We start from the raw sequence: 27,952 nt of genomic DNA, 5'->3' as shown, positions 1-27,952 counted from the left end.
CCCTCAGTTTTAGAGATCTAAGAAAACACCACCTCAAAACAAGGAGTGGTCATAAAAGCAACTGGGGAAAGAAAAATAGAAGCAGAAAATGCTCTTGTATCTTGAAAACTTTTAACAGGACAATTGGAATGCTGCATACAGGAAGGATACCTGGATGGACAGAAGGTTACAAGGGTCTCTCCATGTGACACAGTTAAACAGAATGACCTCTCTGTAAGCTGAGAAGCCTGAAGGTGACAGGACAAGAATATAAACACCAGGAGTGCTCTGAAGCTGCTCACTGTTCTTCCAGTAAAACACAAAGCCCCTCAAAAAAAGCCCCCAAAAACCTAAGAGGAATAAAACTGCAATGTATAGGATAGAAAAGGAGTGAGTTTAATTCTGTATGACGTGTAGGTACAGAAACTCATAATCCATGCTAAAAAAGCTGTCCAAGGATTCCAAAAGGGACTGGAAAAACTCATGAAAGACAATCCAGAAATATTCACTTGTGGCTCAAATTGGTGAGCTGGGAGAAAAAAAAGACAATCAGTGGCAGTTAGGAAAGTACTCTGAGTAAACAGATGAATGGCCATCTTCCTCTTCTTCCAAGGTACCAACAGGGAGAAAATCCAGGGGCCAGAAGCATTTTTGGTCTGAGGCTGTAGAGCCATTCTAACTGCTCAGCAATCCGTCACCATTCCCAACAGGAGGCAGAATGATTGGCCTGAATTTGCTCTTTTTTATTATTATTACTTCAGTTAAGCCAGGGAAGTGAAAGTTTCAGTGTAAGTTCCTCAGCCATAGCCCAAGTATGTGAGGATGTGAGATGTGTCTCCTGGACTGAATGAAGTTTATGGCTGAAGTTTTTAGTGCCTGAGGAGGAAAAAGTGGATGCCTGCAGGTGTCCTTTGTGACAACCTGAATAAAATACTCAGTTCAGTACATTAACATGAAATCCACGTTTATAAATCTGAGCAAGAGACACACAGAAGAACAGGAAAAGTATATTTAATTTTCTATTAAACTTCCAACCAGAATACATTTTCCCAAAACAGAACTTAAAGCTTTTACATAACTGACAAGAATTTCATCATGATCAACACCAGTTTTTACCAGGAGAAAACAGGTAACATATTGGTTATCTTCCCTCTCTGCTCTCCTGGCAAATCTAATCTGTTTTCAAGGTGAAGTATTATCAAATCCTGTGAACCTCAAAGCAGCATTCTAGTTCCTGCTTACTTCTGGATATTTTGTTTATTTTTTAATTCCAAAGTAGTAATAAGAAAAGTATTTTATAGCAAATTCCTATTCTAAAAAAATGTTAGAGATCCCCTTTACAAGATCATTTTAATGTAAGCAGCAGCAAATTGGAGAGAATGGAAGTCTGAAAGCATTTGTATGATCTGCTATTACAACCTTTATAAAATGCAACTCATTTCATTGATGTGCCAAACTATTTATAACTTTCCTCTCTTCCTTCCCAACTAGTCTCAACAACAGTAAGCAGGCTAATTCAGCTCTAATTTTTACAAATTGTCCATATTGATTAGAACAAAAGCTGTCACAAAGCCCCACCATGTACCATTTGTAAGTGTTAGTGCCTCAAGCTCAGCCATAGAGAAACTGATGGATATTGTTAAGAGATTTAATGTCTCTAACCACAGAATTTAGGTGAGAGAGGTCCAATCAAACCCAGCCTGTGCCACATTATTGATAATGTCTAGTTTAATTCTACTTTTTTGTCAAGAAAATCAAGTACTGACTATTTACTCTACTGAGCTCAAAGTTTAGCTTTGCCTGGCTGAAGCTGTAGATTCTGAAGTTTCATTGCCATGCCCATGTTCCCAGAAATCTTCAATTTGCCTTGAAAGAATGCCTGAAAAGAAAGAGAAATTCTGTGAAATGCAATAAAACATTTTATCCCAAATGCACCCCTCCAGACAGTTATGGCTTATTATGGATGAGCACTTTGGTATTTCCAACATTCTGGCACCTCACATCCAGCAATAAATGCATTATTTGGCTGCAGAACAGCAAGCTGAGGAAGTTGAATTCTTATTATTTTTTGATACCTAAAGAGAATAAACTTGTTTGTTTCTCAGGTTATCACAGCCATGGGTCTGCACCTGGAGCAGGCAGAGCAGCCCATGTTTGGGTGGTGACTGCTCAGAGCAGACAAGCTCATGGATTCAACTGCAAGCAGCAAAGCCACAGTGACAATAGGTGCCACAACTGATTTCTTAGCTCAATCCTCCTCAGCCTTAACTGGCTTTGTTCCTGATCAATTTAATTTTGCAAATGTCTGTTTGTAAAGCAGACATGCAGAAAATTTGGATTTTTTCCTTCAGATCTCGTAAGGAGATAAACTGCATGCACCAAAATTCCCAAACTCTGGATGTAAAGCCAGAGTTGCTTCTGAATTTTCTACATGGATATTACAACATTTCCACAATGTGTTTTATCTTAAAACTTCTCCTAGACACGTTTCAGTTGCAAAATTTACCCCATGATTACCAGACCAAAATCTTGAAACAGTTACCCAGAGCACTTCAAATTTGGAAGCACAGAACAGCAACTTGAAATTAACTTAAACATCTGGTTTACTTGTACACTATGGCTGCTTTTGGTGCACAGAGGGATAAAAAATAGAAATGAAACCAATCAACCAACCAAAAACCCTCCAAACTCGCCACCCAACAAGAAAAAATGACAGGCATTCAGTGGATGCTCACCTCACTTTCTACTTTTCAGCACCAAGGTGACTCCTTACACTAATGTCAGCTATGGGGTAAAGCCCTCCAAAGAGAGGCTCACATTCCTTCTTTCTCATGGCATTTTGCAAAAACTGGATTGCCCCTCTTCTCTGCCAAGCAAGCACTATTGTATCTCCTTCTGGGATATAACACAGGACACATCCCTGCAGGATATCTGACACACATCCCTGTGCTTCTTGAGCAATCTCACTTTGGGTCATTTGTTCAGAGCACAACAAGAATTGCCATTTTTCAGATCAGCCATGCCAGTTTTGGATGAAAACATTCAAATTATTTCAACACATGCAAAACAACCAACCAGTTCCCTGACCAGGCCATCCTTGCTGTACTTACTGTCTGAGGGTTCATTTTGCCAGTCATGAGTGCCAGCAGATCAGTGTCAGCCATGGTGATTGTACAATCTGCCTTCTTATCTGCAAGACAGGAGAAGAATAAAGATTCAAATTCAGAAATTAAACACTTATAGGAGCTACAACTGTGTGGAGCAGCCCTTCAGACCACAGGCCAGCAAATGATACCTGAAGCATGTACAAGCAAAAGCCATTAAAACAATATCAGCAAGAGGCAGCTGGGCCACCATGTAGCACAGAGCACCCCAACAGGGAAGGAAGATGGGCCTTCCTGAAAAGCTAAGCAAATTAATTAATTTAAAAATAAATTATAATCACCTGCATCCAGACAGAATGTTCATTGCAAGTCCTGATAATAATTTTTCAGCTTTATCAAGCTTATATTTGCTAGTATGAAAATCAGCTTGGAGTAGATGAGTTTTCCCCTGTGACACTCTCAAGATATTCATTACTGACATTTCAGGCATTTCCTGCCCTCTCCTTCCATGGGAACAACATGTGCATTCTGAAAGCACTCATTTGAATTCATTCAAGTACAGAAGTTTCTAGGATCTTCTTACTAAAATAATCTGGAAAATTGTTTTAATAAACTCTGATATAAATTCTGATGTGTAAACCAAAGGACTAAAACTTGCACACATCTTTTCCTACACTCATCTTATTATTAGACTGAAATCTTTGATAAATTGTTCCCCATGCAACAGAAGACTGTGATCTTCTTTTTCTAATAACATAACAATGAATTTCTGAATCAAATCCCCATCATGTTTTTAATTAAAAGTTTGTGATGCAAGTTCATGGATATATCAGATTTTGAGGACTGGCTCTTGCCTTTGGGTTTTGGTTTTTTTTTTCATTTTCATTACTCAGGTGTGTGACTTCAGATTTGTGACAATACAATTTCATGGCAAGGGTACAAATCTTGTGTTCTCAATATTTTTATGGGGCTCCCCAACACCATCCAGTCTGTTTCTTGTTTCAAAATAGAACTAGAAGTTTATGTCAGCTGCTGCAGCACTGAAACAAGTTTTGTTTAACAAACAAAACTTTTTTGTTTAACAACTAAACAAGTTTTGTTGTTTAACTACCTGCAGAGGAGAAGTAACTTGACAAGGCAGACCAGTTTACTGCTTACCAGTGTCTCCAGCAAAGCAACTGAAGAAACAGCTACAAATTACATTTTTGGCCCAAATTTTAAGACGTGAGAGCAACAAAATCCCTGAGGTTTGATTTTCACTTTTTTTTCCCCATGCTGATTCCTGTGAAATCATATCACAGATCTGTGATAGGAAAATACACTATTATCTCCAGACAGATTCAGAGTAGAAGCTGTTTAGTTCTTGGTCTGAAACACCATGGATTAAAAGTGTCAGTAATAAGAAATGTTTAAAATTAAGGTAGCTCTACATCACTTTTGCTCAAGGTCACTACAGCCTGAACAGAATATGAGTTCTGTGTTCATTAGTTTTATGTGTGTTCTGCAATGACATAATAAAAGAGCACTGACCTGAATTAACTGCCACAGAGCCTTTACCATTTTTCACATCTACTATCCAAGTTGCTTCTTTCCCACCAGGACCATCTTTTACTTTGAAGGCAAAGACTCCACCAATTTTCTTAACAAATTGCTCTCCTTCCTGTAATGACACAAAATGAGAAAGTAATTTACTTCAACATAATTTTCAGTTATTCTTAATTTAACAAAAGTAATTAAAAAACCTTCACCATTTCTACTAACATAAAAATATCTATTCCTCCCACTATGCATCATTTAAACAACCATAAAAAAATCTAAACAAAAAAACTCAAACTATGGCTATCCATGTTGAAATCTATTAAACTAAGAAGAATAGTCCTAATAGCCTTGTCCTGACATGAGTTTGACAAAATGCAATTTCTCCTTCTAATCACACTTAAAAGGCAAGAACCTAACCCCAAACACAAAGTTCTTTGGTTAGTTAGCAAGCTCCTCACCTACAATCCAAACTTGCCTCCACTGAAATATCCTTATGCAGGTAGCAACTATCTGGGGAAAAGGTAACTTAAAATCATGGCACAGTGTAAAAGGTTTCTTTTACAAAGAAATTCTTTTACAAAGATTTCTTTTACAAAGTTTGTAAAAATTACAAAATCCAAATCTGTAGCACTTGTTTCAATGAGCAGTCCTGAAGAAGTGGTGGTTGCTAATACATTCCCAACAGGTTTCACACACATTCTGTTATAAATTAAAATCCTGTTGTAGGTAAAAGAAGTAGCCAGATACCTCTTGGAGCTTCTTTTCAATCTCTTTGAAGACCAGGTGTGCTTTAAATCCATCAACAGCTGCACTGAGAGGCACAGCTGCAATACGGCCGTTGCTGAAACAAAAATTAATTAAAACACTTAAAATCACATTTTCAACATCTTCAAATGATCACCAACAGGCCTAACACCAGCAAGAAACATTTCATTGGTATAGAGCAACTCTGCTATCAAAGTGGAGCTTGCTCTCTTGATAGCCTGAATTACAATCACTCCAGATATCTGGGTGTTCTGTGTGTATGAACTGAAGATTAATTTTACAATGGAAGTAAATCATTAATCTTATTCCTGATACTCTGGAGAAATCAGCCTGCATGGCCTGATAGCAACATGGAACCCAGTTCTTGATTCCTGCAGGGGCACACAGAGCCAAAGTACAGAGAAATGTCCAAAGAAATGGCAATTCAAGCAGCAGGAGGAACAGGTTCACTGCTATTGCCATCTCTTGGCAGCAGAGGCCAGAACTGTGGTCAGGGCTGACACTGCTGAAGTGACAGAGTTGCTCAGGAAATGCTGCTGGAACTTACTGGGGTGCTAGTGACACTGCCCTGCAGATGTGTGCCAGGGCAGCCAGAGTGGGCACTGTCTTGTCTGAAGGAGACAAATCCATTCTGCCAACAAACCAAGGCTGTACTAACAGGATGGAAACTGTAAGGTTCAAAAAAAGCCACCAAACAAAAAGCAGAATTGTTTCAAAAATGAATGCAAAACTGATCAAGCCCTGCTGCCTTGATTCACATTCTTACCAGCTATTACTAAAGCCACAGGCTTGATCTGGAACCAGTGACTGACTGTAGTGTAGGAAAGGGGTGTGAAGGATCTCCATAAACATGGAGTTTCACCACCTTTCCCTTAATTTCACAATGCCCATCATCCCTCAGTTACATAAGGGGTGTCTGAGCACATCAGCCACTCTGCTCCATTCCAAAGTCTGACACACATTGGTGCAACTCCCTGTGTCAGGGATCTCCCACACAGAGCCTCTGGGAGAACTAAGGGGCTTTAAGCTTCTCTGGGATAAGATGAGTGTTGTAAGATTTCTCTGGCTTGAGTTGTACTTAAGACATATTTTAAAAATCCTGAACACCAATGAAGGTGAAATGACCTATAGTAAATTAGACTTAAGTCTCTTCAGGAGAAATATTATCTGTACATGAAAAGCTCTCCCTGACAGGAAGGATTACTTCCAGCAGCACCTCGAGGTTGATGATATAAAAATAGCAACATTCTCAACACAGTGACTATTTTTAAAGACAAAGCTCAAAGCAATGGGAAAAGGTGTACTCCCTGTAACAGTCTTTTCCCTTCAGATGTAAAACTGTACCAACACCCACTGACAAGCTATGTGAGCATGTTTGAAGAGAATCCATCAGAAGACATATTTTTCCTCACATGGTACAACCTCTTATGGATTAAAAGAGACAGAATTATCACTCCTGACACTACAAAAAAAATCACTGCTGAAGCCTTTCAAAGTTCAGTGGCTTCTCTCTCATCACCTCTTCCACAGGTTATATTGTCACCTCCCAGGAACTGCACAGGTTTAGCTGAAACAGATGTTAGATATATCAGCTTGGAGGGAGGAGTGTGTTTCTTTCTGAAAGGCCAGTGTATGATAAATTCTGCTGTTCACAGGTTTTCAGAGAAAACAAAGCACTGGGATCGAGATTTAAAAGCCATAACACCCACAATAACCACGCCAACCTTTCTAAGGAAAGCTGAAAATGAAAATGTTAAGGGAACTGTATTGTAAGTCTCCCCTGAAACACCAGAATACAAATTTTAAGTGTTTTCTCTCAATTCCTGTCTATTTGAGCACTGAGCTACAGCGGAGTGCAGCAGCTTCTTATCAGTGTTCTCCCACTGTGAAATAGGCTACAATTGCAAGTGCCAATTCTGTAGCCAGTAACACCCCAGAACTGTAAGGAATTACAGTATCACATAAAACCGGACTGAAAGCAATCCTTAACAGACCTAAACCAGTAACAATTCTAGCAGAGAAAGCAGTGCTTTCTCTTTTCCCATGTCTTGCTGGTTTTGGCAGATAGCTAGTTTCAATTAGTTACTTTTAATGTGTCCTGTTTTATTCTTGGAATGGTTTTTCTTTGGTGGCTTTTTTCCTCGGAACATCGCTCTTCCTCACTGAGGAATGGCTCCACACGAGCCATTTCTACAAGCCGGTGTGAGCTTCCCAATAACTCTCAGCGCTCAATGTGACAAGAGAGTGTATGAATTTTAACCTCAGCACAGACGTGCAGTGCCGCAGGGACACAGGAGTGTTTAGTTTACAGGGCAATCTCCCCCCTGAGCAGCGGCAGTAACTCCAAAAGCACGAAGCTGTGAGGGCGCAGGCAGCGACACAGCCAGGCTGGGCCGGCAGCGCCGTCCCCGCGCTCCGCGCCGCCCCAGCCCAGCGCTCCGGAAGGCCCGGCCGTGCAGCCGCGGTTCCCCCCGTGCCGGGCGAGCCCCCGGTGCGCGTCTCACCTGCCGTCCCGGGGGAAGCCCATCCTGAAGAGCGTCACCACCACGGCGCCGCCGAGCCCCAGGTTGTGCTGCAGCGCGACCTTCGCCCCCGGCACCTGGCGCCGCCCCGCCAGCCCGCGCAGCTGCCAGCACAGCTCCGCGCACTGCGCCAGCCCTGAAACATCGAGCGCAGAGCCCGCTCAGCGCGGCCTGCCCGCCAACGGTGCCTGCGGAACTGCCAGCCAGCGAACTTGTGAGCAATGCATGGATTTTATCATTGCCTTTTCTAAATATTCAAATGGATATTATATGTGTTGTGTTAGAAAGTAATGCTGTATTGATTCTCTTTAAGGTTTCTCTTTTTAGGTTATAAAAAATGTTAAAATAGAAACTGTGCTACGTAGGATACTTTTCTTAAAGAAAGGACTCGCAGCAGCCACAGGACACCTAAATCCTTCGGAGAGAAAGAATTTATTGCTCTCTTATCAGAAGATATGAACTTCTTCCCGCCTCGAAGGCACTGTTAGGATTCAGAGGAAGAAGCTGACACTGACCAGACAGAATCCTGTGTGTGAATGGAATTTATGCATCATGTATGAGGTGTATGAATATGCAACAGGCTGTTGCTTTTAAGGGTTAATCCTCGGGCTCGTGCTGCTCAGAAAAAAGTACCCGACATCCATAACTCTTTGTCTCTATTGTCTCATATTGTCCTAATTCAAATTGTCCAAATTATTATTACTCTAATTGTATTACTATTTTTATAACCATTTTATTACCATTAAACTTTTAAAATTTTAAAAACAAGTGATTGGCATTTTTCACAGAACTGGATGTCCCTGGGAAACCCAAAGGAAGGGGAACCCCTTTGCACAGCAACCCTGGGATTGTGGGATTGTGTCCACCCTCAGTCTCTATGCCAGCAGCTCTCTCTGCAGCCAGGGCCCAGTCTGGGAGAATCACGGGGTTCATTCAGTTGGAAAAGAGCTCCAAGACCATCGAGACCAGCCCATGACCAAGCACTGAGTGTCATGTCCTTCCTTCAACTCTCCAGGCAGCCCATTCCAGTGTTTAACCATCCTTTCTGTGCCAGAATTCCCCTGGATGTCCAGCCTAAACCTCCCTAGCACAGCTTGAGGCTGTATCCTTTCATCCTCTGGTTACAGCCCTTCTTCCAGGGAGCTGGAGGGAGTGAGAGGGTCCCCCCTGAGCCTCCCCAGCTGCCTCAGGAATTCCTCACAGGATTTGTGCTGCAGACCTTCCCCCAGCTCCTTTGCCTTTCTCTGCACATTCCTCAAACTTTTCTCCTTCCCCCCCATCCCTTCCTGTCCCTTCCCCTGGACAACTGCACAGGTCTTTGGACAAGGCACACAAGCAATCTGCACTTCATGCACACAATTGTACATATTGCCAACTGAAATATTATGAAGGAGTTAAGGAGTTTTAAAATTCCAGTCACAGATGAATGAACAGGCTTCATTCACATTCTCTCAGCCTCAAGGAGAGGGTGTGTGCTGTGGTGCAGCCTGCCCTGCAATGGTTTGGATATTTCAGAGGATTTACGTGACCCTTGCTTAGCATGTAACTGGCCTCAAGGCTGTTTCCAAGGGAAACGAAGCTGACAGGCTAAGACTTGTCATTTTCTGCATTTTGCTGACTCTTCCTCCATCCCATGGCACTGGAGAAGCAAGAATCTATCTCTGCTTCTATCACTGTGTAACTGACAAAAATGAACATAAACCTGGCAATGCAGTACTCTCACGCTGTTGCAGATATCCACAGTCTCATTTATCTGGAACCCTTTTCCTCCAAAGTTTCCTAACATTTCCCCTGCCCCCCACACTTAACTGCATATTGTATCTCACTGTTACAACTGTTTAGATTAAGATTTGGTGTTTCACAAGGTTTCATCTTCTCCAGTTTTCTGATAACTTCTCATTTCCAAATTCACCCAAGGAGGGTAAATTATCTTTACAAATCCAACACATTTTGTCCAAGAGCCAACTCATTTAGAAACAAGAACAGTAGTTTAAAGAAAGAAAAAAAATCAAACAAACAAAAAAAGGGGAAACCTATGTTGCTGGGAAATGGTGACCAAGTGAGCTTCTGTTGTAAACATCAGATAAATATTTTGACATCCAAGACTTAACAAAATAGGCTCTAGTACAGTTAACAATGGTACAGGCTATTCAGAGGCAGGAAAAATCTCCAAAACCAGAATTTTAAAGGATGACATCATATTAGAACAGTTATTCAAGTGCTATTCAGAAGTTGTACTATTGAGCAATTATTTAGGAAGGTTAAGCTGTGTTACCCTGCTCCAACACTTGGATTATTTGGAAAGAAGACTTGAGGGAAGAAGCTTTGAGGCCCTCACATTTCAAGCACAGATGGGAAGCACTTGCCTGCTCAAGAGCTGTATCTCTTATCTAATGGGTGTGATTAAATGAAGGTTTTGCATACCTGTGGCACCAAGAGGGTGTCCTTTGGAAATCAAGCCACCACTGGGATTAATAACCCATTTTCCTCCATAAGTGTTGTCTCCTCTGTCAATCAGGTCACATGCTTTTCCTATAAAACAGAATTCATGTAAGAAAAATGTTCTTTTTTTATTTGTAAGTGATTTTTCAGTTCTGCTGTAACTTACCAGAGATGCTACATGTCAGTCAAACCCTAGGAAATGTTACAGCTCATCTTTCCCAAAGAGCAAATATTGGCCAAACTACATTAATGAGACCTGCTCATACCACTGGAGAAAGCATAACAAGGAAGAGAAGCATTTGTACAAGAGCTGTTTTTAATTTGCAGTTGAATTGTTCTGTTGGTGTATACAGCATTATGATGCAATCAGTATAATGAAGCTGTTTAGATTTTGTTCATGCAACTGCAGTGATTTACATTTTTTAAAATTGTAATTTGTGAGCCCCAGGACTTGGAAGGTGAACACCAAGATGAACACAAACCCCTGTCACAAAGGCCAACTAATGGCACCTTGGGCTGTATTCAGCCATTAAAATAGTGAATAAAACCACTCAGAAGACTAATGTTCAGAATTGTTTAGCTTTCCAGACTACAGACAATTCTCCCTTTTAACAAGGCTCTTACTCATTTATTCTTGTACCAGCTTCTCCAGCCTACATTAATAACACTGAAGTGTAAAAAAGATCTGTCATGGTTCCATGGTGCCATTAAATGAGAATACCAGGTTAGATTTGCCCATCTAAATCCACAGTGGTTTATGTCATTTCATTAATTTTTATGCCTAATTAGTCTATCATTCCAAGATAAGTTTCATATACTATTAAGGCCAGACTGACAAAGGGTTGTGAGAACAGCACTAATAAATAACCATGCACAAGGCTAATTAGTCAAATAGACAAGTACCACCAGGATTATTCTGCATTAATTAGAGGAATGAACCTAAAGAGCTTAATGTACCTGGTTAAATATGTCAAACATTTACCATTTTTGCTGCAGATCCATAAAAATTCAGCAAAAATGAGAGTAGAAAGCAGATATTAAAAGGCAAACACATTAAGTCTTCCTGGAGTTCCATAAATGTCTGTTTCAGTAAGAAAGCTCAGGTCTAATATACCACCTAGTGCCAGAAAATGGTATTTCCTCACAGTTGGTTAAACACAAATTAGAGAAAGATTATATCAGATGATAATCTTTACAAAACAAGAATATGTTTACAATTTAAATACATCATGAACTGAAATAGCAGTGCAATCCATTATTTATTTGAAATCATAAAATACCCTTTTTAACAGAAGTTTGTAATTCTTTTGCTTACATGCACAGAGCTGAATTCCACTGCTATTGAATCTGTTGTAAATCCAGCAAACTCACTGACATTACACTAATCTGAGCATTGTTACATAGCTGACTTTAGATGCACGTTGACAACTTGCCAATAACACTGAGGCAAAGATGTTTCAAAGATCAGTGACTGGCTAAAGCCCCCCACAGGCAATTCTTGTCCTATATTTATCTTCTTAAAAGGAAATACATAGATGGAGGGAAACCTTGGGGTAAGATTATGATAGAATGCAGCTCCAAAAAAGGGGCCTAAGACTGAGATCACAGGAGTTCTTAATTTGGGCATCCTTGGTGCTTTTAATTTTAATAAAACAATTATCTCCATTGCTGCTCTTACCTTCTGGACACAGTCCCAGAGCTTCATAGGTGATGAACTCATTAACTGAGAAGCAGTCATGAAGTTCAATCACATCAACATCTGTAGGTTTCAGCCCTGCTTTTTCAAAACATTTTTGTGCAGCATTTTTAGTCATGTCATAGCCAACCTGAAAAAAAGAGAAATTCTATATTAAAATATCATTACAGAAGCATAGCTCACAGCTTAATTTTTACACTTAACTGTGTTTCTATAGATCCTGTCAGTGAAAGAAGGAGATGGTATTCTGATTTATTTGATTGCATCACATGTCATAGTTTGATAGTCATACAATAAAAATTGTCTAGAAAGAAATAATATATTCTAAGGCTTATTGTTGGCATGCAAAACCTTTCTGGGGAATATCCTCTATTTCCTTAACCTTGATCACAACCCAAATTGTTCTTTTGCAAGACTCAGACCAACAGCCTTGAAACAAATCCTCAAATTGCACTGTTACCTTTTTCTATGATCCACCTGATTGTTTTAAATTTCATTACTACTATAAAGAGAAAAATGAAAGGAATTTCTTTTGCTGTTGAAGTTGTTAAAAAAATAGCCTGTAAATAATTGGTTAAAAACTGGGTTTCTGATAGACTGTTTATAAGTTACTTATTGTCATTCCACAATCATACTCCTTGCTTATTCCATACCTGTCCAAAAGAAATCAATTTTACATTCACCACAAAGCATAATATGTTTGCTCACTGACATGAAAATGTTTATAGCATCACTAGGATTTTCAGACACTTAAAAAAAACCTAAACCCAAAACAAAACAAAACAAACCCCACAAAATACCAACCCAAAACTATAAACAAAAAAAAACTCAGAAAAAAATCACCCCAATGAGTACCAGGGAATACAGAATTGCAAACCTACCATCTTCATACAACTGTTCCCTTCAAATGTGCTTGGATAATCAGTAGCCATCACCTGTGCTAGAATTTCCACAGCTTTTGGCTGCAATTTATGCCTTTTCACAAACTCCTCATTAGCCAAAATTGCAGCTGCAGCACCATTTGATGTTGGACTGATTGAAAGAAAAATAATGATGTTATTGTTCTAAATCAGTAATGTCAATCTTCATTAGATTGTTGATCTTCCATAGATTTATCTTTTAATACATACAAAAAAACCCAACAAACAAAACCCCACTTTCTTTGGCTGATACCACTGAAACTATAATTTCCATCAGTGCTTACTGGACACTTTCAGTAATATTTATACCAGACATTTGAAAATCATTACACCAAAATAGAAATGTGTCATTAAGGTTTTTCAATTTAGGACAAATCAAAGCTTCTACTTGGCTATAAACATATATAAACACATATATAGAGTGCTTAGGAAAGGCTGAAGTGAAAAATTAACACTTAACAGTGATGGATGCACATTAGTAATAGAACAGAATTACATTAGAAGCCCAAAGTACAAAACTTTCAGCTCACTGTATTACACTGAGAACAAGTATCTAGTGTTTGGTCATGACAGATTTTCCACATTTGTTTTATTTATAAAAAGTTTTACTTAAAGCAATCTGTAAATTATAATTAACACACAAACAGATTTTATTTAAATAGATGGCCTACTATATTTGTCTTAACATCAAGATCTATTTCACAATGCAAAGTCCTCTCCTTACCAACACTGTAAGACAGTCAAGTAATCAAAAACTTTGCGAGAGTGCAGAACTTCATCCAATGTGTACTCCTTTTGGAACTGGGAATACCTAAGGGAAACACACAGATGCCATCAGACTGAGCAGCAGACACACTAATATCACACTATTAGGCAGCTATAGAGCTCTCTTTACAAACTATAAGGGACTGGATAGAGAGTTATTTTTTTAATATATTTCTAGAATAATTTATTTATTTTCTCATTCTATAATAAAGAACATATGCTGAAAATATTCTGAATGTATTCTAAAAATACTACTTTGTTGTGCAGGAATTTTTTTAACAACCAGGGCTGTTGACTACAGAGGCAGAGTACAGGACTCACGGGTTGTTGGTTGAATGGCTGTGGTTCTTCCATGCAATCTTTGCAAAGTATTCTGGATTTGTCCCTGAAAAGGGGAAAAAAAATCTGTGTTTAAATACTTTGTTTGCTCAAACAGTGCTAACATAACAGTTTAAATATTGTGTCATAAGAATCTGACCTTTACAAGCATCTTTACAAGAAACACATTGTTATGAAGACTTTCCTTAGAACTCAGCTGAGATTTCAAAATTAGATAAAGACTACTAAACATGACAGAACAACCCAATTGCATATTTAACACTCACATAAAAACACAGAAAACATGTGTATTTTATTTGTAGTAGTATTATTCTACTGCTGAAACTTAAATGATCATTTTCCTATCAGTGCAAAACAGCTGCAGTGAAATTGTAGAGTCTAAGTCTATTTTTTTTTTCATATAATAGCCTAAAAGTGCAAATAAAAAATGCACAACAGGCCAGGCTGTTACCCTGGAGCTAATTCCCTTGTCTGGTCAGGGGTAGCAAACAGCAGTGGCAGCAGCCTTGTATTAAAGATTAAATCAAATCAAACACCCAACAGCTTTTGCCAAACAGTTCAGCCCCATGCCCATCTACCTATCCTAAGGCACAGGGATAAATGCAGGGAGTTATGCAACCCTAATGCTACCATTTCATAAAACAAAATCTTATTATTTTTAAATCACTTCACAAAGAGAAGACAATGAAAAAACTGTATTTTAACAGACCGTATTTCTCCATATGTTCTTTGCCAGCGCTTGCAAACATCTGAGGTGCCACTGGAGCACTTGCTAGGCCATATTTATTTATCATAATGTCCAAGTGCTTGTCCATAGGATTAGTTCTGTCTGCAAACTGAAAACAGAAATACAAATCAGACCATAATTTCCTTTTCTTTTCAACATCACCACAAAACTGTCACAGATTTCAAGCAAAGATAAGTTTTTCTAATATTTTAACAAGTCCCTGCAGTATGCTGCACTTCAGAGACATGATCAGAAGTATTGATAATTTCCTAGCTATAAAAAAAAGTAAATAAGCAGAAAATTCTTGACATTATAACCACAGCACTGATTCATGGCAACAATCACTGCTACATGATTTGTATCACAGTCATTATTTTCAGCAGGGGACTTTAGGTATTTTTCACCTCACTTAAAATCTTACTGTTTACACAGTTTTAAGTTATAAAATTAATACTCTATAGTATTTTCAATGAAGCTTAGAAGAAATATTGTAAAGCACGTTAAATGATAACTTTTTCTCAGTTTTATCACTTGCTAAATTTAACGTTTTTTCACCCAAACCTCTTGAATATATTATCGAATTTGGCAGTTCTGCAGTTAAATGACATATGGGCTCTAATATTGCTTGCCTTAAGGCAAAATACAAACAAACCCACACACACTTCTCCTGTAAAAACAAATAAGATTCAAGAAGCCCTTAGTTTTTGGGAGAGTGTGTTAACAGGTCAACTGAGTAAGCATCAGACCAGAAGAGCCAGAATCTTTCTTTGATTTGCTGTGCTGTTTGAGAAAGATACTTCAGTTACTCAAAGCTTCAGCATTTTATCTGATATTTTCCTTTTTCCCCACTTACCCAGCCTTTAACATAATCTTGGCAAAATCCAACAAACATGAGACATGAATTTTGCATGGAATGTTTTAGAATTTACTTTTTATAGTATGTCATAGCTGCCATCAGAATCACAGACCTCACGAAAAGATTATTTAGATCAAAATAATGGTTTCTTTTGTCATCATCTACAGGAGCACAGTAAAGCAAGTGTTGTTATTGACAATACAGCTCAGAGAATGAGGAAGAAGTTCATCCCATGTACAAACACAAACATATCAAGTGTTTCAGACACTTACATGTGAAGCAAGAGATCCTTTTGCCATCCTCTCAAAGCCGAGTGCCAGAACACAGTCTGCCAAACCTTAAAATAAAATAAAATGTGTGACTATTTCAAGCACAATGTGATTATAAATGACACTAGAAACTAACAACTATTCAATTACAAGATATGTACACAAACACCTGCCAGCTGCCTTTCCTTCCTCCTTCATTTTTGAAAGAGTCACACTAAGATGGACAAGATATTGATACAAAGATATTGATACCTAAGAATGAGAGATCACTACAGCGTTGGGATTTATTTTTAATTGTCTGACAGCAACTCTCATAGACAACCAAGCATTTATGTCTCAGTTACAAATACTAAACAATCATACACAGTGTTACTATGGTTGTCATTACAGAAACATCAGCATCAGTGCAAGAAAGTATCAAAGTCCACAAACGAACTGCAAAAACAGGAGGAAATACTCATCTGATGGTTCAAAGCTTGGTCTGTCAGACAGCTCTCTCCCCTCCCTTCCAAAAACATGATAGTTAAACACTTGTATAAACTTCAAGCTAAAAGAAAAAAGCTAAGCTTTTTAGCAGATTCTTCTTTTAGTGCCTGCAGTACTCTAATGCCACTTGTTCTGCACTCCTCCAAACAATTATTGCAGAAACACTTAACTGGCAGAACTGACTAGGTTCATAGAGCTCATGGCACAGGAAAAGACATGTACATCCTCATACACCACCCTACTGCATCTCTTAGGTCACAGAGCAAAACAACCCACCTCCTTCTACAAGCTGCCTGGCCATGAACAAAGCAGTGGCTCCAGTAGCACAGTTGTTGTTAACATTGATGATGGGAATGCCAGTTAGACCCAGACCATGGTAGATTGCCCTCTGCCCAGAGGTTGAGTCACCTTCAAATGGAAACACAACATTAAAATAGGGTACAAACTCACCAAAGTTTTGCTTTTGCTGCCATGAATGTGCAGTGCTACCAATTTAACTGTAATCCTGAACTTTTGAGCTGTCACCTTGAGTATGGCTCTAGGTATCCACAGTAAAGGACCTCAGAAACAAGATGAAACTCCTCAGATTTTATAAACAGACGTTTGTTCTGTTTGTGCTTCAGAGGCTGTGAGTCAAAGGGACATAACTGGACTGGACAGAAGGGTCTTAGAGGTGTGGCTTGGGAGCTGCTCTAGGTATCACAGCAGACTGACCCTACTTCAGTTGCCACAACACAATTGTTAATAGAGAACCAGAGGGAAAGTAAATAGAAAAATCTTTTTGGAATAGAAATAGATTTCCCCTTAATAGAAAGCTTATTGATGCCATTCCTCTTACTTTATCCACACAGAAGTCTCATCCCAATCAAACAATACTCACCATAAACATAACCCACACATGCCTGCTTCACTGCTGAATAAGGAATCCCAGCATCAGCTAAAGCTGCCTGGCCTGAAAAAAAACCCAGTTTAAAAGTTGGAAAAAAAGTTTAAAATTGATGGGAAAATTAAAAAAAAATCATCTCTCACAACCACAACAAGCAAATCCAGAGTAGTATGTATGAGTCCTGCATTCACAAGTGAGAGTTGTAGAAATTCTTTATTATATGGTGCAAATATGGTCTTGTACCTCATAAGAACAACTTCATTCTCATGATGACAATTTCACAGTATTTTGAATTCTGAACAAGCTTCTTTATCAGAAAATTTCACTCAATCAATTCTGTGTTCATGCTCCAAGGTTGTTCATCCCAATGAGAGTAGGTTTTCAATAACAGAGGTAAGTATTCAATTATTTAAGTGCACAATCCAATTTTAAGCTATCCTGCTGACTTCAGCCTGGAAGGGCTGACCTGGACAGGTCAGTTATGGATTTGCTGAAAGTGGCCTGAGTTTTGAATCTGTTTTTTAGATGTATCTATTTATTAAACAGTACCTTTTCCTTCATATGTGTAATAAAACTATTGGCTGTAAGACCTAAAATAAGCATCAGCAGTCAAACAAAATGCTTTATTACTAAATTACCTGCTTCCTTAGCCATGTCAGGATAATCAGCACTCCTCTCACTAGGCTTTGAAAACTGGCAAGAGAAAAGAAAGGAAAACAAGCTGAAAATAAATCACAGTGAGATTTAACTCATATTTTGCTCAAATTGGTACATCTAAAAGCTCTATATTTAATTTAGAAATAAGTTTTAAATAATGCAAAAACATGTAATTTCATTGACCCAAAAGTGCATGTACAAAATCTTTACAATTCCCAAGTGCTGCTGTCAGACCCTGCAATGGCTAAAGGGAGAAAATAATGCAACTTTATGGGAGCTGAGAGCCATTTCTGGTCACTGTTAAAGAAGATCCATGACTATGGAGATGGACAATATTCCTGTCCAAAGCCTGTGGGTGAGACAGAGAATAACTGTAATCTTCACCAATTCATTGTAATATTCATTGAAACGTTGATAATTACTTCCCTTACACTTTTTTTTCTTTTTTTCCTTATAATCCTATTTGTAACAAGAAAATTATTGTTCTTTGTAGAGAATTTATCATACCTTACTCCTCAACATTGGAGTAGAGGTGACATTTTTATTTTCTTTGCAGTGTAACTCATTAGAGACCACCACAAGTACATGTGGTTTGCATTTTTACATCACTAACAAAAAGTGCCACTGCTAAAAGAAATCCTAATGCTAACTACTTATAATCCTACAAATTATTTGATGTCCCCTGTGAGCATATGAAAGTTAATTTGCTACCTCCTTCTGCTTATGTTCCTGACTCCAGTCATTTGTATCACTTGGCTGTACTTTCTGCAGTGCCTCCTTTCCTTAATTTAGACAGAGAATTTACATAGCAAAGGTCACAAGAAAAAACAGTTGGTGAGTTAGTCATTGTAAAAGTCTGTATTGATACTGCTTGGGCTAACAGAGAGGAGAAGAGAGTCCTGACAATTCCTCAAGTCATACTCAAGTGGTAACTGAGATGATCCACTCCTGAAAATGCAGAGCACTGAGGAACTGACAGTTACACACACAGGAAATGTGGACTGTTGTTGTGAGAAGATATAACAAATTTTAGTAGCCATTAAATCATTGATGTTAATCAAATAGAAGGAATACAGTGCTAAAAGATTTCACTGTAAAATACTTAAGATGCAATATGGTGCCTGACAGGTTTTACTTGGCTCTTCCATAAGGACATCACAAGTGAGCTCAATAATTTCTATTAGTACATTCTGTACCCGTGCAGCAAAAAGACAAAAAGTTATTATTTAAAAGGTGGCCACAGGAGGAGTTTCTGATTACTCTGGCAAATGTCAAAGTTGTCTTAAGATTCATCCATCATGCCAAAATGGTTTTTTTTACTGTTCCTCTTTGAAAATCATAAAATCGTTTAGGTAGAAAAAGACCTTAAAGATCAAGTCCAACTGTTACCCCAGCACTGCCAAACCCAGGCTGCCTGTTCCTGGGTTGGACAACCCTTTCGGTGAAGGAATTTTACTTAATCCTAATTCTAGCCTTAATCATGCCTTGTGGAAACTTGAGGCCAATTCCCCTTGTCCCATCACTTGTTACTTGGGAGAGCAGCCCCACGCCCGCCTGGCTCCACCTGCTCCCGGGGAGCTGCGGAGGAGCTGAGCGGGGCGAACCCTGTGCCCACAACCCCAGGGACAGAACAGAAAGGTCCCAGACAGACCCTGCAGGCCCTGAGCCCTGTCCCGGGATGGCCCTGGGCCAGCGGCTGTGGGGACACAGGGACACGGGGACAGAGGGACACCGTGCTCACTGCAGGGCTGCTGTATCGACCCGCTCTGTGGAGCACCACGTTCACCTTGGCCGGGGTCCGGCCTCCCCCGCACCCTGAGCGAGGGTGAACTTTGCGCGGAGCCGCTGCCGCCGGGCCGGGACCGGGACCGGGCTCCGCCAGCGCGCACCGAGCCCCCACCGTGTCCCGTGAGGGGCTCCAGCTGCACGGGGGAGGGCGCGGGCGGCTCCCGCAGCACTTCCCCCTCAGCGGACAGCCGGGGGGCGCCGCCGAGGCCGCCCCGGCGCGGGCCGTGTCCCCCCGCGCACAGACGGGTGCCGGTACCTTGGTCATGCCGACGCCCACCACGAACACCCGGCGCTGCATGATGGCGGTGGCGGCGGAACGATCCCTGCTTCTCCCGCTGCTGTCGCCTTGTCCCGCGGGCCCTCAGCGACACCGGGGCGGGGGCGGAGCGAGCGCCCGGGGGCCGGGCCCCATGGACCCGCCCCTTAAAGGCGCAGAGCTCCCATTGCGGCGCCGGCCGGGTGTCCCTGCCCAAAGCACAGCCATGGCCAGTGTCCTACAAACATCCTGCTTATCCCCCTGGATTCCCCCATCCCGGCGATTAGCAGACGTTTTCCCAAAGCGGAGGTGCAATGAAGTTCGCTGCTTCTCCAGAGAGGGGCAGCAAAGATGGCGAAGGGTCTGGAATACAAGTCCTGTGAGGAGCAGCTGAGGGAGCTGAGGGCGCTCAGGCTGGAGAAAAGGAGGCTCGGGAGGCCCTCCCCGCTCTCCACAACTCCTCACCCTGGGGATCAGGCTCTGCCCCCAGGGAACAAGGGACAGCATGAGAGAAATGGCCTAAGGTCGCACCAGAGGAGGTTTAGGTTGGACATTAGGAAGAATTTCTTCACAGTAAGGGAGAATGGGCTGCTCAGGGAGGTGCTGGAGTCACCGCCTGTGGAGGTGTTTAAGGAAAGACTGGACGTGGCACTCAGTGCCATGGTCTAGGGGACAAGGTGGTGATCAGTCATAGGCTGCACTTGATGGTCTCAGAGGTCTTTTCCAATCCAATTGATCTTGCGGCTCTGTAACTCTTTTCCTCCAGAGATGTCTTTGGGATGGATACTTGACGAGATCCTTCTCTTTTTCTGAAATGCTGCTTGTTACCTACAGATTTATTTACAGTGAGACCTGAATATCTGACCCTTCATCCACTCAACTTCCCCCTTCCCTCACTCCGTCATCCTTGGGGACCTCCACGGCTCAGGCAGAACTCAAATCACGTCCTGCCTCCCACAGACCCGGCTGCACCCCGCACAGGAGGTGCCAACTCCAGCCAAGCCCCTGGCCGTGCTGTTTGTGGTGGCGCCCTTGTTTCCCACCTCACGCTCCTCCCCCGCTCCCCTGCAGCGGGCTGTCCGCGCTGCCGGCTCTCGTGTGAGGGGCCGTTCTCTCGGAGGCGGGGCCCGGCCGGCCCGTGCCGGTTCCGGCGGCGGCCATGGCCCTGCTGCGGCTGTGGCGGGCGGTGCCCGCGGCGCTGCGCGGGGCGCGGGGCCGGGCGGGCGCGGCCGGGGCGCCGCGGGGCGCGGAGGTGCAGCTGAGCGCGGCCGGCGGCGGTGAGTGCCGGGCTCGGGGCGCGGCTCCGCTTCTGCCGTTCCCGGCGGAACCACTCGGCCTGGCGTGAGCGCGGCCGTGTGTTCCCCCACACGGGGGTGACAGCCTTGCCGAGCCCGGGGCGCTCCTTGTTGTTCTGCTTTCAACAATGCCTTGATACATTTTTTTCAAAACGCTGCTGCAGAATGAATAATTAGATACTTTTTCCCCCCTAAAGTTATGCGTGCGTGCGACCTCAATGCAAGAAGTTCTGGTGTGCATACTTTAGATTTTTCTAACAGCATTAACGTGCAGTGATAAAGGTAGGACAGGACCTTGACATGTCTGTGCACATTTATCCATGAGAGCCACGAAGCAGCCTGAGGTTTGGTTCAGATTGCCAGGGATTTACTTTCTGTGTAACTGTTGCAGGAGTTTATAAACAGTTCTCGGTATTCTGCTGGTTACAAAGACATTAGGTGGTTACCAGCTGTACATTTCTTTTGCTGGTTGCCGCTGTTCACTCAGGTCTCTGTTCCAGTGCCACACATCTCTGGTTCAGTAGCTGACCACGGCCATAGGCAGAGGAATAAACAGAGACCTTCCAGCAGGGCAGAAAGACCAAGCAAGGCAGGTGCAAGGTACAGCTGTGCACCTACAGCACAGCAACAGCATCTTCCAATGTCAAGGCCTGGGAAGTGAGCAGAAGTTCAGACAAAAAAACAGAAGATTTTTTTTTTTCTCTCCCAAGCATACAGAAGCCATTGGATAATAATTTACCAATCACATGTGCTAAGGAGAAGTAGGTAGATGTTGTGGTTTTATTTTTCTGCTTGGACTTAGGAACTTTGAGTAGAGTCCTTTCTGCTGATGAGCTTATAATGTTGAAATTAAATGGAGTTCACTTTCAAAATGGTTCTGGAACATGAACTGAGAGTGACCTGTCTGTGCTGTTCTCATGCAAACAGCAATCCCAAGAGAATGGTTTCCTTCATTAGGAAATGTACTGGAACACAGAAAGGCAATAAAAGTTAAATTAAATAACATTCAAAAGAGAAACCTAAGATGCACCATTTGGGCTTTTGTTTGTTTGTTTGGGGTTTTTTTTCCCATTTCTGCAGTGATTCCAAGATATGTTCTTCGATGTCCTGATAATTTTCTAAAAGTCTGCTTCGTCATAGACTTTTACAGGCCTGCTGAATTTTACAATTGTTCTGCATAACTGGGTTTTGTACACATGGTGTGCCACGTCCAGTTTTAAAATAACTGATTGTTTTAGAATATACTTTATATGCATTTTCAGGAAGGATAAGATGCAGCATAAGCAGATAATATTCCCAGTTGAATTACTGTGCCAGAGAACTAAATGAAGTATAACTGAAATTGTCTCCTATTACTAAGGTATTGCTGAAATCCTAATGAACCGACCCCACGCGAGAAATTCACTGGGAAAAGTATTTGTAAATGAAGTGAGTATGGGCCTGGCCTGTGAGTGTGTTTGGAACCATGATCAATAACTAACTGCTGTGAGAATAGTTGTGGGAAATCTAAAAAATAATTTATGATAAAGGGCAGTGGAAATGGCATTGGGACAAGACAGGTGAACCTTGAGGAAAACAGAATGTAATAGTTACTGCCTCAGATGTGGACAGGGATATCTGGGTTATTTAAGTTAGCTAATTTAAGTTAATTTATTGAAGTTAACTCAGATGCAAGTGAATGTCCTTATTTGTGTCATTACGACAAAAGCATACTCATTGTCACACCTTAGCAGGTGAAATGTTCAAGGATGACAAATCCTATAGAAGGTCTGGCTCATGCCTGGACAGGATGGGAAGTTTTTAGATACAGCAAAGATTCATCTCTAAGTGGAAGGAAAAAAGAGATGGGGAAATGTGTCATTCTGAATTTGTAGTGGAAAAAACTGCAGATTCCACTGACATGATTTCCATGAATTTTCTGGCACCTGCAGGGAAAAAACCCAAAACACTTGTATCATAGATTAGCAACTTGCTATCATTTCAGTGTATACCCACATGCTTATATTTTTTCTTTGTGTGCACTCCCTCCCCCGTAGCTGTTCAGTGCCCTGGAACAGCTCCGCTTCGATGAGCAGGTGCGGGTGGTGGTGTTCAAGAGCCAGGTGAAAGGAGTGTTCTGTGCAGGTGAGTAGCAAAGGCTCTGCAAACCATTCTCAAAAAATGTGGTTGCTCTCAGGGCTGTGTGCCAATCAGACCATGCACTTGGAAATGAGTGCTAAAAGAAATTAAAATAAATCTGTCAAAAGGGCACAGAGGGGCACTCTCGTTACTGCTGCAGGCCAAATGTCCACACTCCAACTTCCATGGACCTTACTTAACTGGAATGCTGTATCTCAGACTTTTTAAATAGTCTGTCCTCTGAGAGGGAGATTTCAGATGTCTTTTCCTGGATTCCAACCTTTTTCTCCTTTATTTAGGAGCAGACTTAAAGGAACGTGCAAAGATGGATGATGCAGAAGTTGGAGAGTTTGTTAGAAGACTGAGAAATCTTATGGATGAAATAGGTAAAGGATTACATCAGTTGGAAAATGTATCCTAGACCATTTGTAGTGAAACATTTAGAAATGCTGAAGGAGGGAATAACCAGCAGGCGATCTACCTAGGAGTAGCTTTCCAAATGGCTTCACCTTATGCTTGAAAGAAAGATCCAATTAGAATTAAATCCCAACCATCCTGCTACCCCTCCAAGGACAAGATGTGTTTTTTATGCACAACAAAGCACATGCACACCTATGTGATAAATACCTGCTCCAATAAAGCATTTATTTATTCCACACTTCTGTGGAATCCTGGGGAGGCAAGTGCTGTGTTGGTTGTCCCACTTCCAGTACATGTTCAGAAACACTCAAAATGTGGCACAGACCTAAGAACATGGATTTGAATCTCTGATTGGATTTGCTAAATGGATTTGTGCAATGTCAGGGAGGGTTGTATCTACAACTCCCTCACCTTGCTTTTCTTTTTCTTTGCAAAATGAATACGAGCTTCTGCAAGTAGTTTTCTTCCCCTATTTATGAATTATTCTGCTCTCACTAGAAAGAAGTACCAAAGTCAAATCTGTCTAAAATACCAATCAAAAGTGCAATAATTTTTTAAAAATGACAGGAGCAATCGGAGGGGTGGTTACAACAGAGAACCAGCTCACCTCAGAAGTTTGCATCCAGCTGCCTGAGTATTTAAAAAAGTATCAAGCAGCTAATCTCCAGGTACATCAAGCTCCTCAGCTATGAGGTAACCTAGTTAAATAGTGTTTACTGTTCCTGTTTTCAGGAGCCTTGGCTAACAAAAGCACCACAAAAACCGAGTGCTGTGACCGAGGGCCTAGGGATGGTGTCTTCTCTTTGGCTGTTGAACTGCAACAGATGAATATTCATGTCACAAATTTTCAAGGAGAGGACTGTTTTGCATTGTAGTGCTTTGTTTGCAAGCTTCTTTGCATGGAAGAAGCATGTTTTGCATTCTTACAAAGAAGGGAGAAGTGCAAGAAGACAATTTTTACTGTTTCCAGACCGAAAACAGAGAGAAAATGAGTCCTCGAGCAATTCTGAACTGAAAGTTTAGAATGTAAGGATTTAAATTCCAGAGCCGTGTGAAACAGAACCTGTGGAACACAACTGTGCAATCTGTGCTCTGTTCTGCAGCTGCCCTGCCCGTGCCCACGATCGCTGCAATCGATGGCTACGCCCTGGGTGGAGGATTAGAGCTGGCCCTGGCCTGTGACCTCCGAGTGGCAGGTTTGTGCTGCTCAGTGTGGCATCCTCCTGGCAGCTGATGGCTGCATTTTAGAGACAGCTTACACACATGACAGTAGATGGTTAATGGAGTCCAGAAGCTTGAGAGGAATCTAAGAGAAGGTTGTACAGAAATGGTGACATTTAGTTATTTGGAAAGTAGTTCCCGTGGTTAAAAAGTAAAACCTATTTTTAGGTAAGATTAGGATTCCTTTAGAAAACTATTTATTAGTAAGATTAATACTGGATCACATATACTCTGGTTACATCTAACCTTCCCAGCTTAAATCAGTTTGGGTTGGAAGACTTATTTCTTCTGTTTCTGTGCCTCCATCCATTATATTTTATCTAGCAGGGACGTGAGGTTCATTTTTCTAGCTAAAATTGCTACACTGGGGTAAGCAGACTTGAGACAGATATGGAGTAAGTACTGTAGTATTCAGAGTTTCTGGCTACCTGGAGAAATGGAGTTCCAGCTCAGTTTCTAATTTTATTGATCAGTTCAATCTGGAAAACTTCTAGTTATACAAATGAAAATGTAGCTAACTCTACATTTATTTTTTTTATAGCTTCATCAGCTAAAATGGGCCTTATTGAGACCACACGAGGACTTCTGCCTGGAGCAGGTAACCTTCATTAAATCTCAACCTTCATTAAACCTTCATTAAATCTCACTTTCTCAGCTGTATTGTAAATATTTTGCCATTAGAGTGTGTTCATGAACACTTGAAGTGTTTTGAATGTAAATTAGAAGTAGCATCTTACAGTCACAAAAGAGATCTATGAATCAAGAGTTCTGTCTCAGACTTACTCTGAATGTAGGAAGGTCCCTTTATACCTTTTCTTTTTTATCAAAATACTGAAGTCTTTCAGATGCCTCTCAAAATGTTAACATCTTCAGCTTGTAGTTATTAAAAAAACATATGACCCATTTATTTTTTAAGGTTCCTGCTTTTCTAAGGAGACAAAATACTAGTGAGGCATTTGTCAGAAATGGAAAATGGTGTTTTCTCTGTTGTCCTAAGGTGGAACCCAGCGCCTGCCCAGATGTGTTGGAATAGGTCTTGCCAAGGAACTCATTTTCACTGGCAGACAGGTTGATGGAGAACAGGCAGCCTCCATGGGGCTGGTAAATCACTCAGTGCCACAGAACAGCGAGGGGGATGCAGCCTACCAGAGAGCTTTGACTTTGGCTAAAGAAATCCTGCCCCAGGTAAGTGCATTGCTCATGGCACCAATGTAAAGGCAGCCTTTGTACTCCCCTTAAGAGAGCAAACAAACACCTGAAATTCCTTTCTCTGAAATACTGAAGTCTAGGTTCCTGATCCTTAAGTCTTTTTAAGTCTGTTCCTTTTTGTGAATGCAGTTTCTGTTGGAGCAAGTGTTAACATCCAGCTGCTTAACCCATAGGGCAGGTTTAGCCCCCAGCTGCAGCCACACAGACCTGCAGGACATTGAAACTCACACTGTGTTCATCTGTGAACTGCACACAACACCAAATTGATTTTTGTGAAGTACTTATTAACTTACTGCAGAATTCTGTAGACTAAGATATCATTTGGAGCAAAATAGTAATATAACAGTCTGTAATAAATTGATGTAAATTTAATTATTTTAAAGTATTTGTTGTGGTTTTTGTTTTTAATAAAGGCGCCGTTTGCTGTGAAAATGGGAAAACTGGCAATAAACAAAGGAATGGAGGTAATAATTATTTTGTTTAAATACTGAAGTGAATGAAAAGACTAGCAACTCTTGCAAATTACAACAGTAAAGATGTTTAGAACAGATGTGTTATAAAATTTTTCTTTATATCAGACATTTAAAAACATTTCAGAGGTTTTAAAAGATTTCTTTTAAGCTAAAAGGAATATGGCAGGATTTTTTTTCTACAGATAGTAATACTGTACTTCTAATTTGAAGTGAAGATTACTTACTATGACTGTTTGAGAGTGACTGACTGCTCTGATTGATTTGAGAGCTCTGAAGCAGCTTTGAGGACTGTACTTCAGACAAACCTCACACCTTTCCTCTCCTTCCCAGGTTGACATTGCATCAGGGATGGCTATTGAGGGGATGTGTTATGCCCAGGTAATCTGCCTTCAGAATTCATTCCTGAAAGGAACAACTGTATGTTAGTTATAGAATGAGCTTTGCAAATGGTTTTAGTTTAATCAATTCAAAATGATTCCTCTTGAAGTTCACTGTGGCAGTTTTTGAGAGCATGAACCAGCTAATGGAACAATACAGGGTATTACAATACTACAATATAACGTGTCTCTCATATTTTAAGATGAAGAATGAAGATTATGGGAAACTGTTTTCCCATATAGATCAATGGTATTTTTCTTAGGTGCTTTGTTTCTGAGTTACTCTACAAACTTACACCGCAACCCTGTTTTTTCCTAATTGCAAACCATGGAATTTTATCATTGAAAGAAAAGCAAACTTAGTCTCACACCACTACTGCCAAATTAGTCAAGACTTAAAAACACATCAGACTTGTGAATGGAAAACATACCTCTGTTTTATTTCTTTTCTCATGTAGAATATTCCCACCAAAGACCGTCAGGAAGGGATGGCTGCCTTCAGGGAGAAGAGACCACCTCGGTTCACTGGCAAATAAAGCTTTCTGCTGCCCTTGAGTTTCTGGAGATCCACTGATTTCTTAGGATTATTTTTATGACACCACTCTGTGCACTTAACTCCTTGCCTTGGACTGCCTTTCTAACTATTCCACTGAATCATTTTTCTGTACAAATCTCCAAATAAAGATTTAACTTTGTATTCAATATTTAAAGCATGTTCATCTGAAGTCAGTGGTTATGGCTCTCACACAGATGTCAAGTAAGGAATGTGGAGAAGTTTTGGCTTGGGCACATAATTTCCCTCCATCACCTGTTTTCCTCTGTTAGCTGACTGGAAGTTGTTTT

At 40.9% G+C, this 27,952-nt stretch overlaps 2 protein-coding genes across 2 annotated transcripts; one reads left to right on the top strand and one right to left on the bottom strand.

Moving 5' to 3' along the window:
- Positions 1-974: 974 nt before the first annotated feature.
- SCP2 (sterol carrier protein 2) lies at positions 975-20,121 on the bottom strand. The gene is made up of 16 exons (XM_054286135.1): positions 19,997-20,121; positions 17,934-17,988; positions 17,290-17,361; positions 16,686-16,817; positions 15,927-15,991; positions 14,781-14,907; positions 14,054-14,117; positions 13,692-13,778; positions 12,929-13,079; positions 12,030-12,177; positions 10,334-10,441; positions 7,892-8,045; positions 5,370-5,463; positions 4,614-4,743; positions 3,090-3,169; positions 975-1,858 (listed from the first exon to the last, which is right to left on the bottom strand). The coding sequence occupies exons 1-16, from the start codon at positions 20,036-20,038 to the stop codon at positions 1,763-1,765; spliced, it is 1,605 nt and encodes a 534-aa protein (XP_054142110.1). The 5' UTR covers positions 20,039-20,121; the 3' UTR covers positions 975-1,762.
- Positions 20,122-21,223: 1,102 nt separating this feature from the next.
- On the top strand, positions 21,224-27,806 carry ECHDC2 (enoyl-CoA hydratase domain containing 2). The gene is made up of 10 exons (XM_054285661.1): positions 21,224-21,273; positions 22,652-22,719; positions 23,328-23,415; positions 23,709-23,795; positions 24,933-25,025; positions 25,592-25,648; positions 26,048-26,235; positions 26,673-26,723; positions 27,063-27,110; positions 27,568-27,806. Exons 2-10 carry the CDS (start codon positions 22,669-22,671, stop codon positions 27,643-27,645), a joined length of 741 nt encoding a protein of 246 aa, XP_054141636.1. The 5' UTR covers positions 21,224-21,273; positions 22,652-22,668; the 3' UTR covers positions 27,646-27,806.
- The last annotated feature ends 146 nt before the right edge of the window (positions 27,807-27,952 follow it).

Source organism: Melozone crissalis, unplaced genomic scaffold, assembly GCF_028551555.1.
Source record: "Melozone crissalis strain CALT ecotype California unplaced genomic scaffold, PUWL_Pcris_2 ptg000045l_1, whole genome shotgun sequence".
Taxonomy (NCBI): domain Eukaryota; kingdom Metazoa; phylum Chordata; class Aves; order Passeriformes; family Passerellidae; genus Melozone; species Melozone crissalis.
The sequence above is the reverse complement of the archived record's forward strand: the minus strand, read 5'-3'. Positions and strand labels throughout refer to the sequence as shown.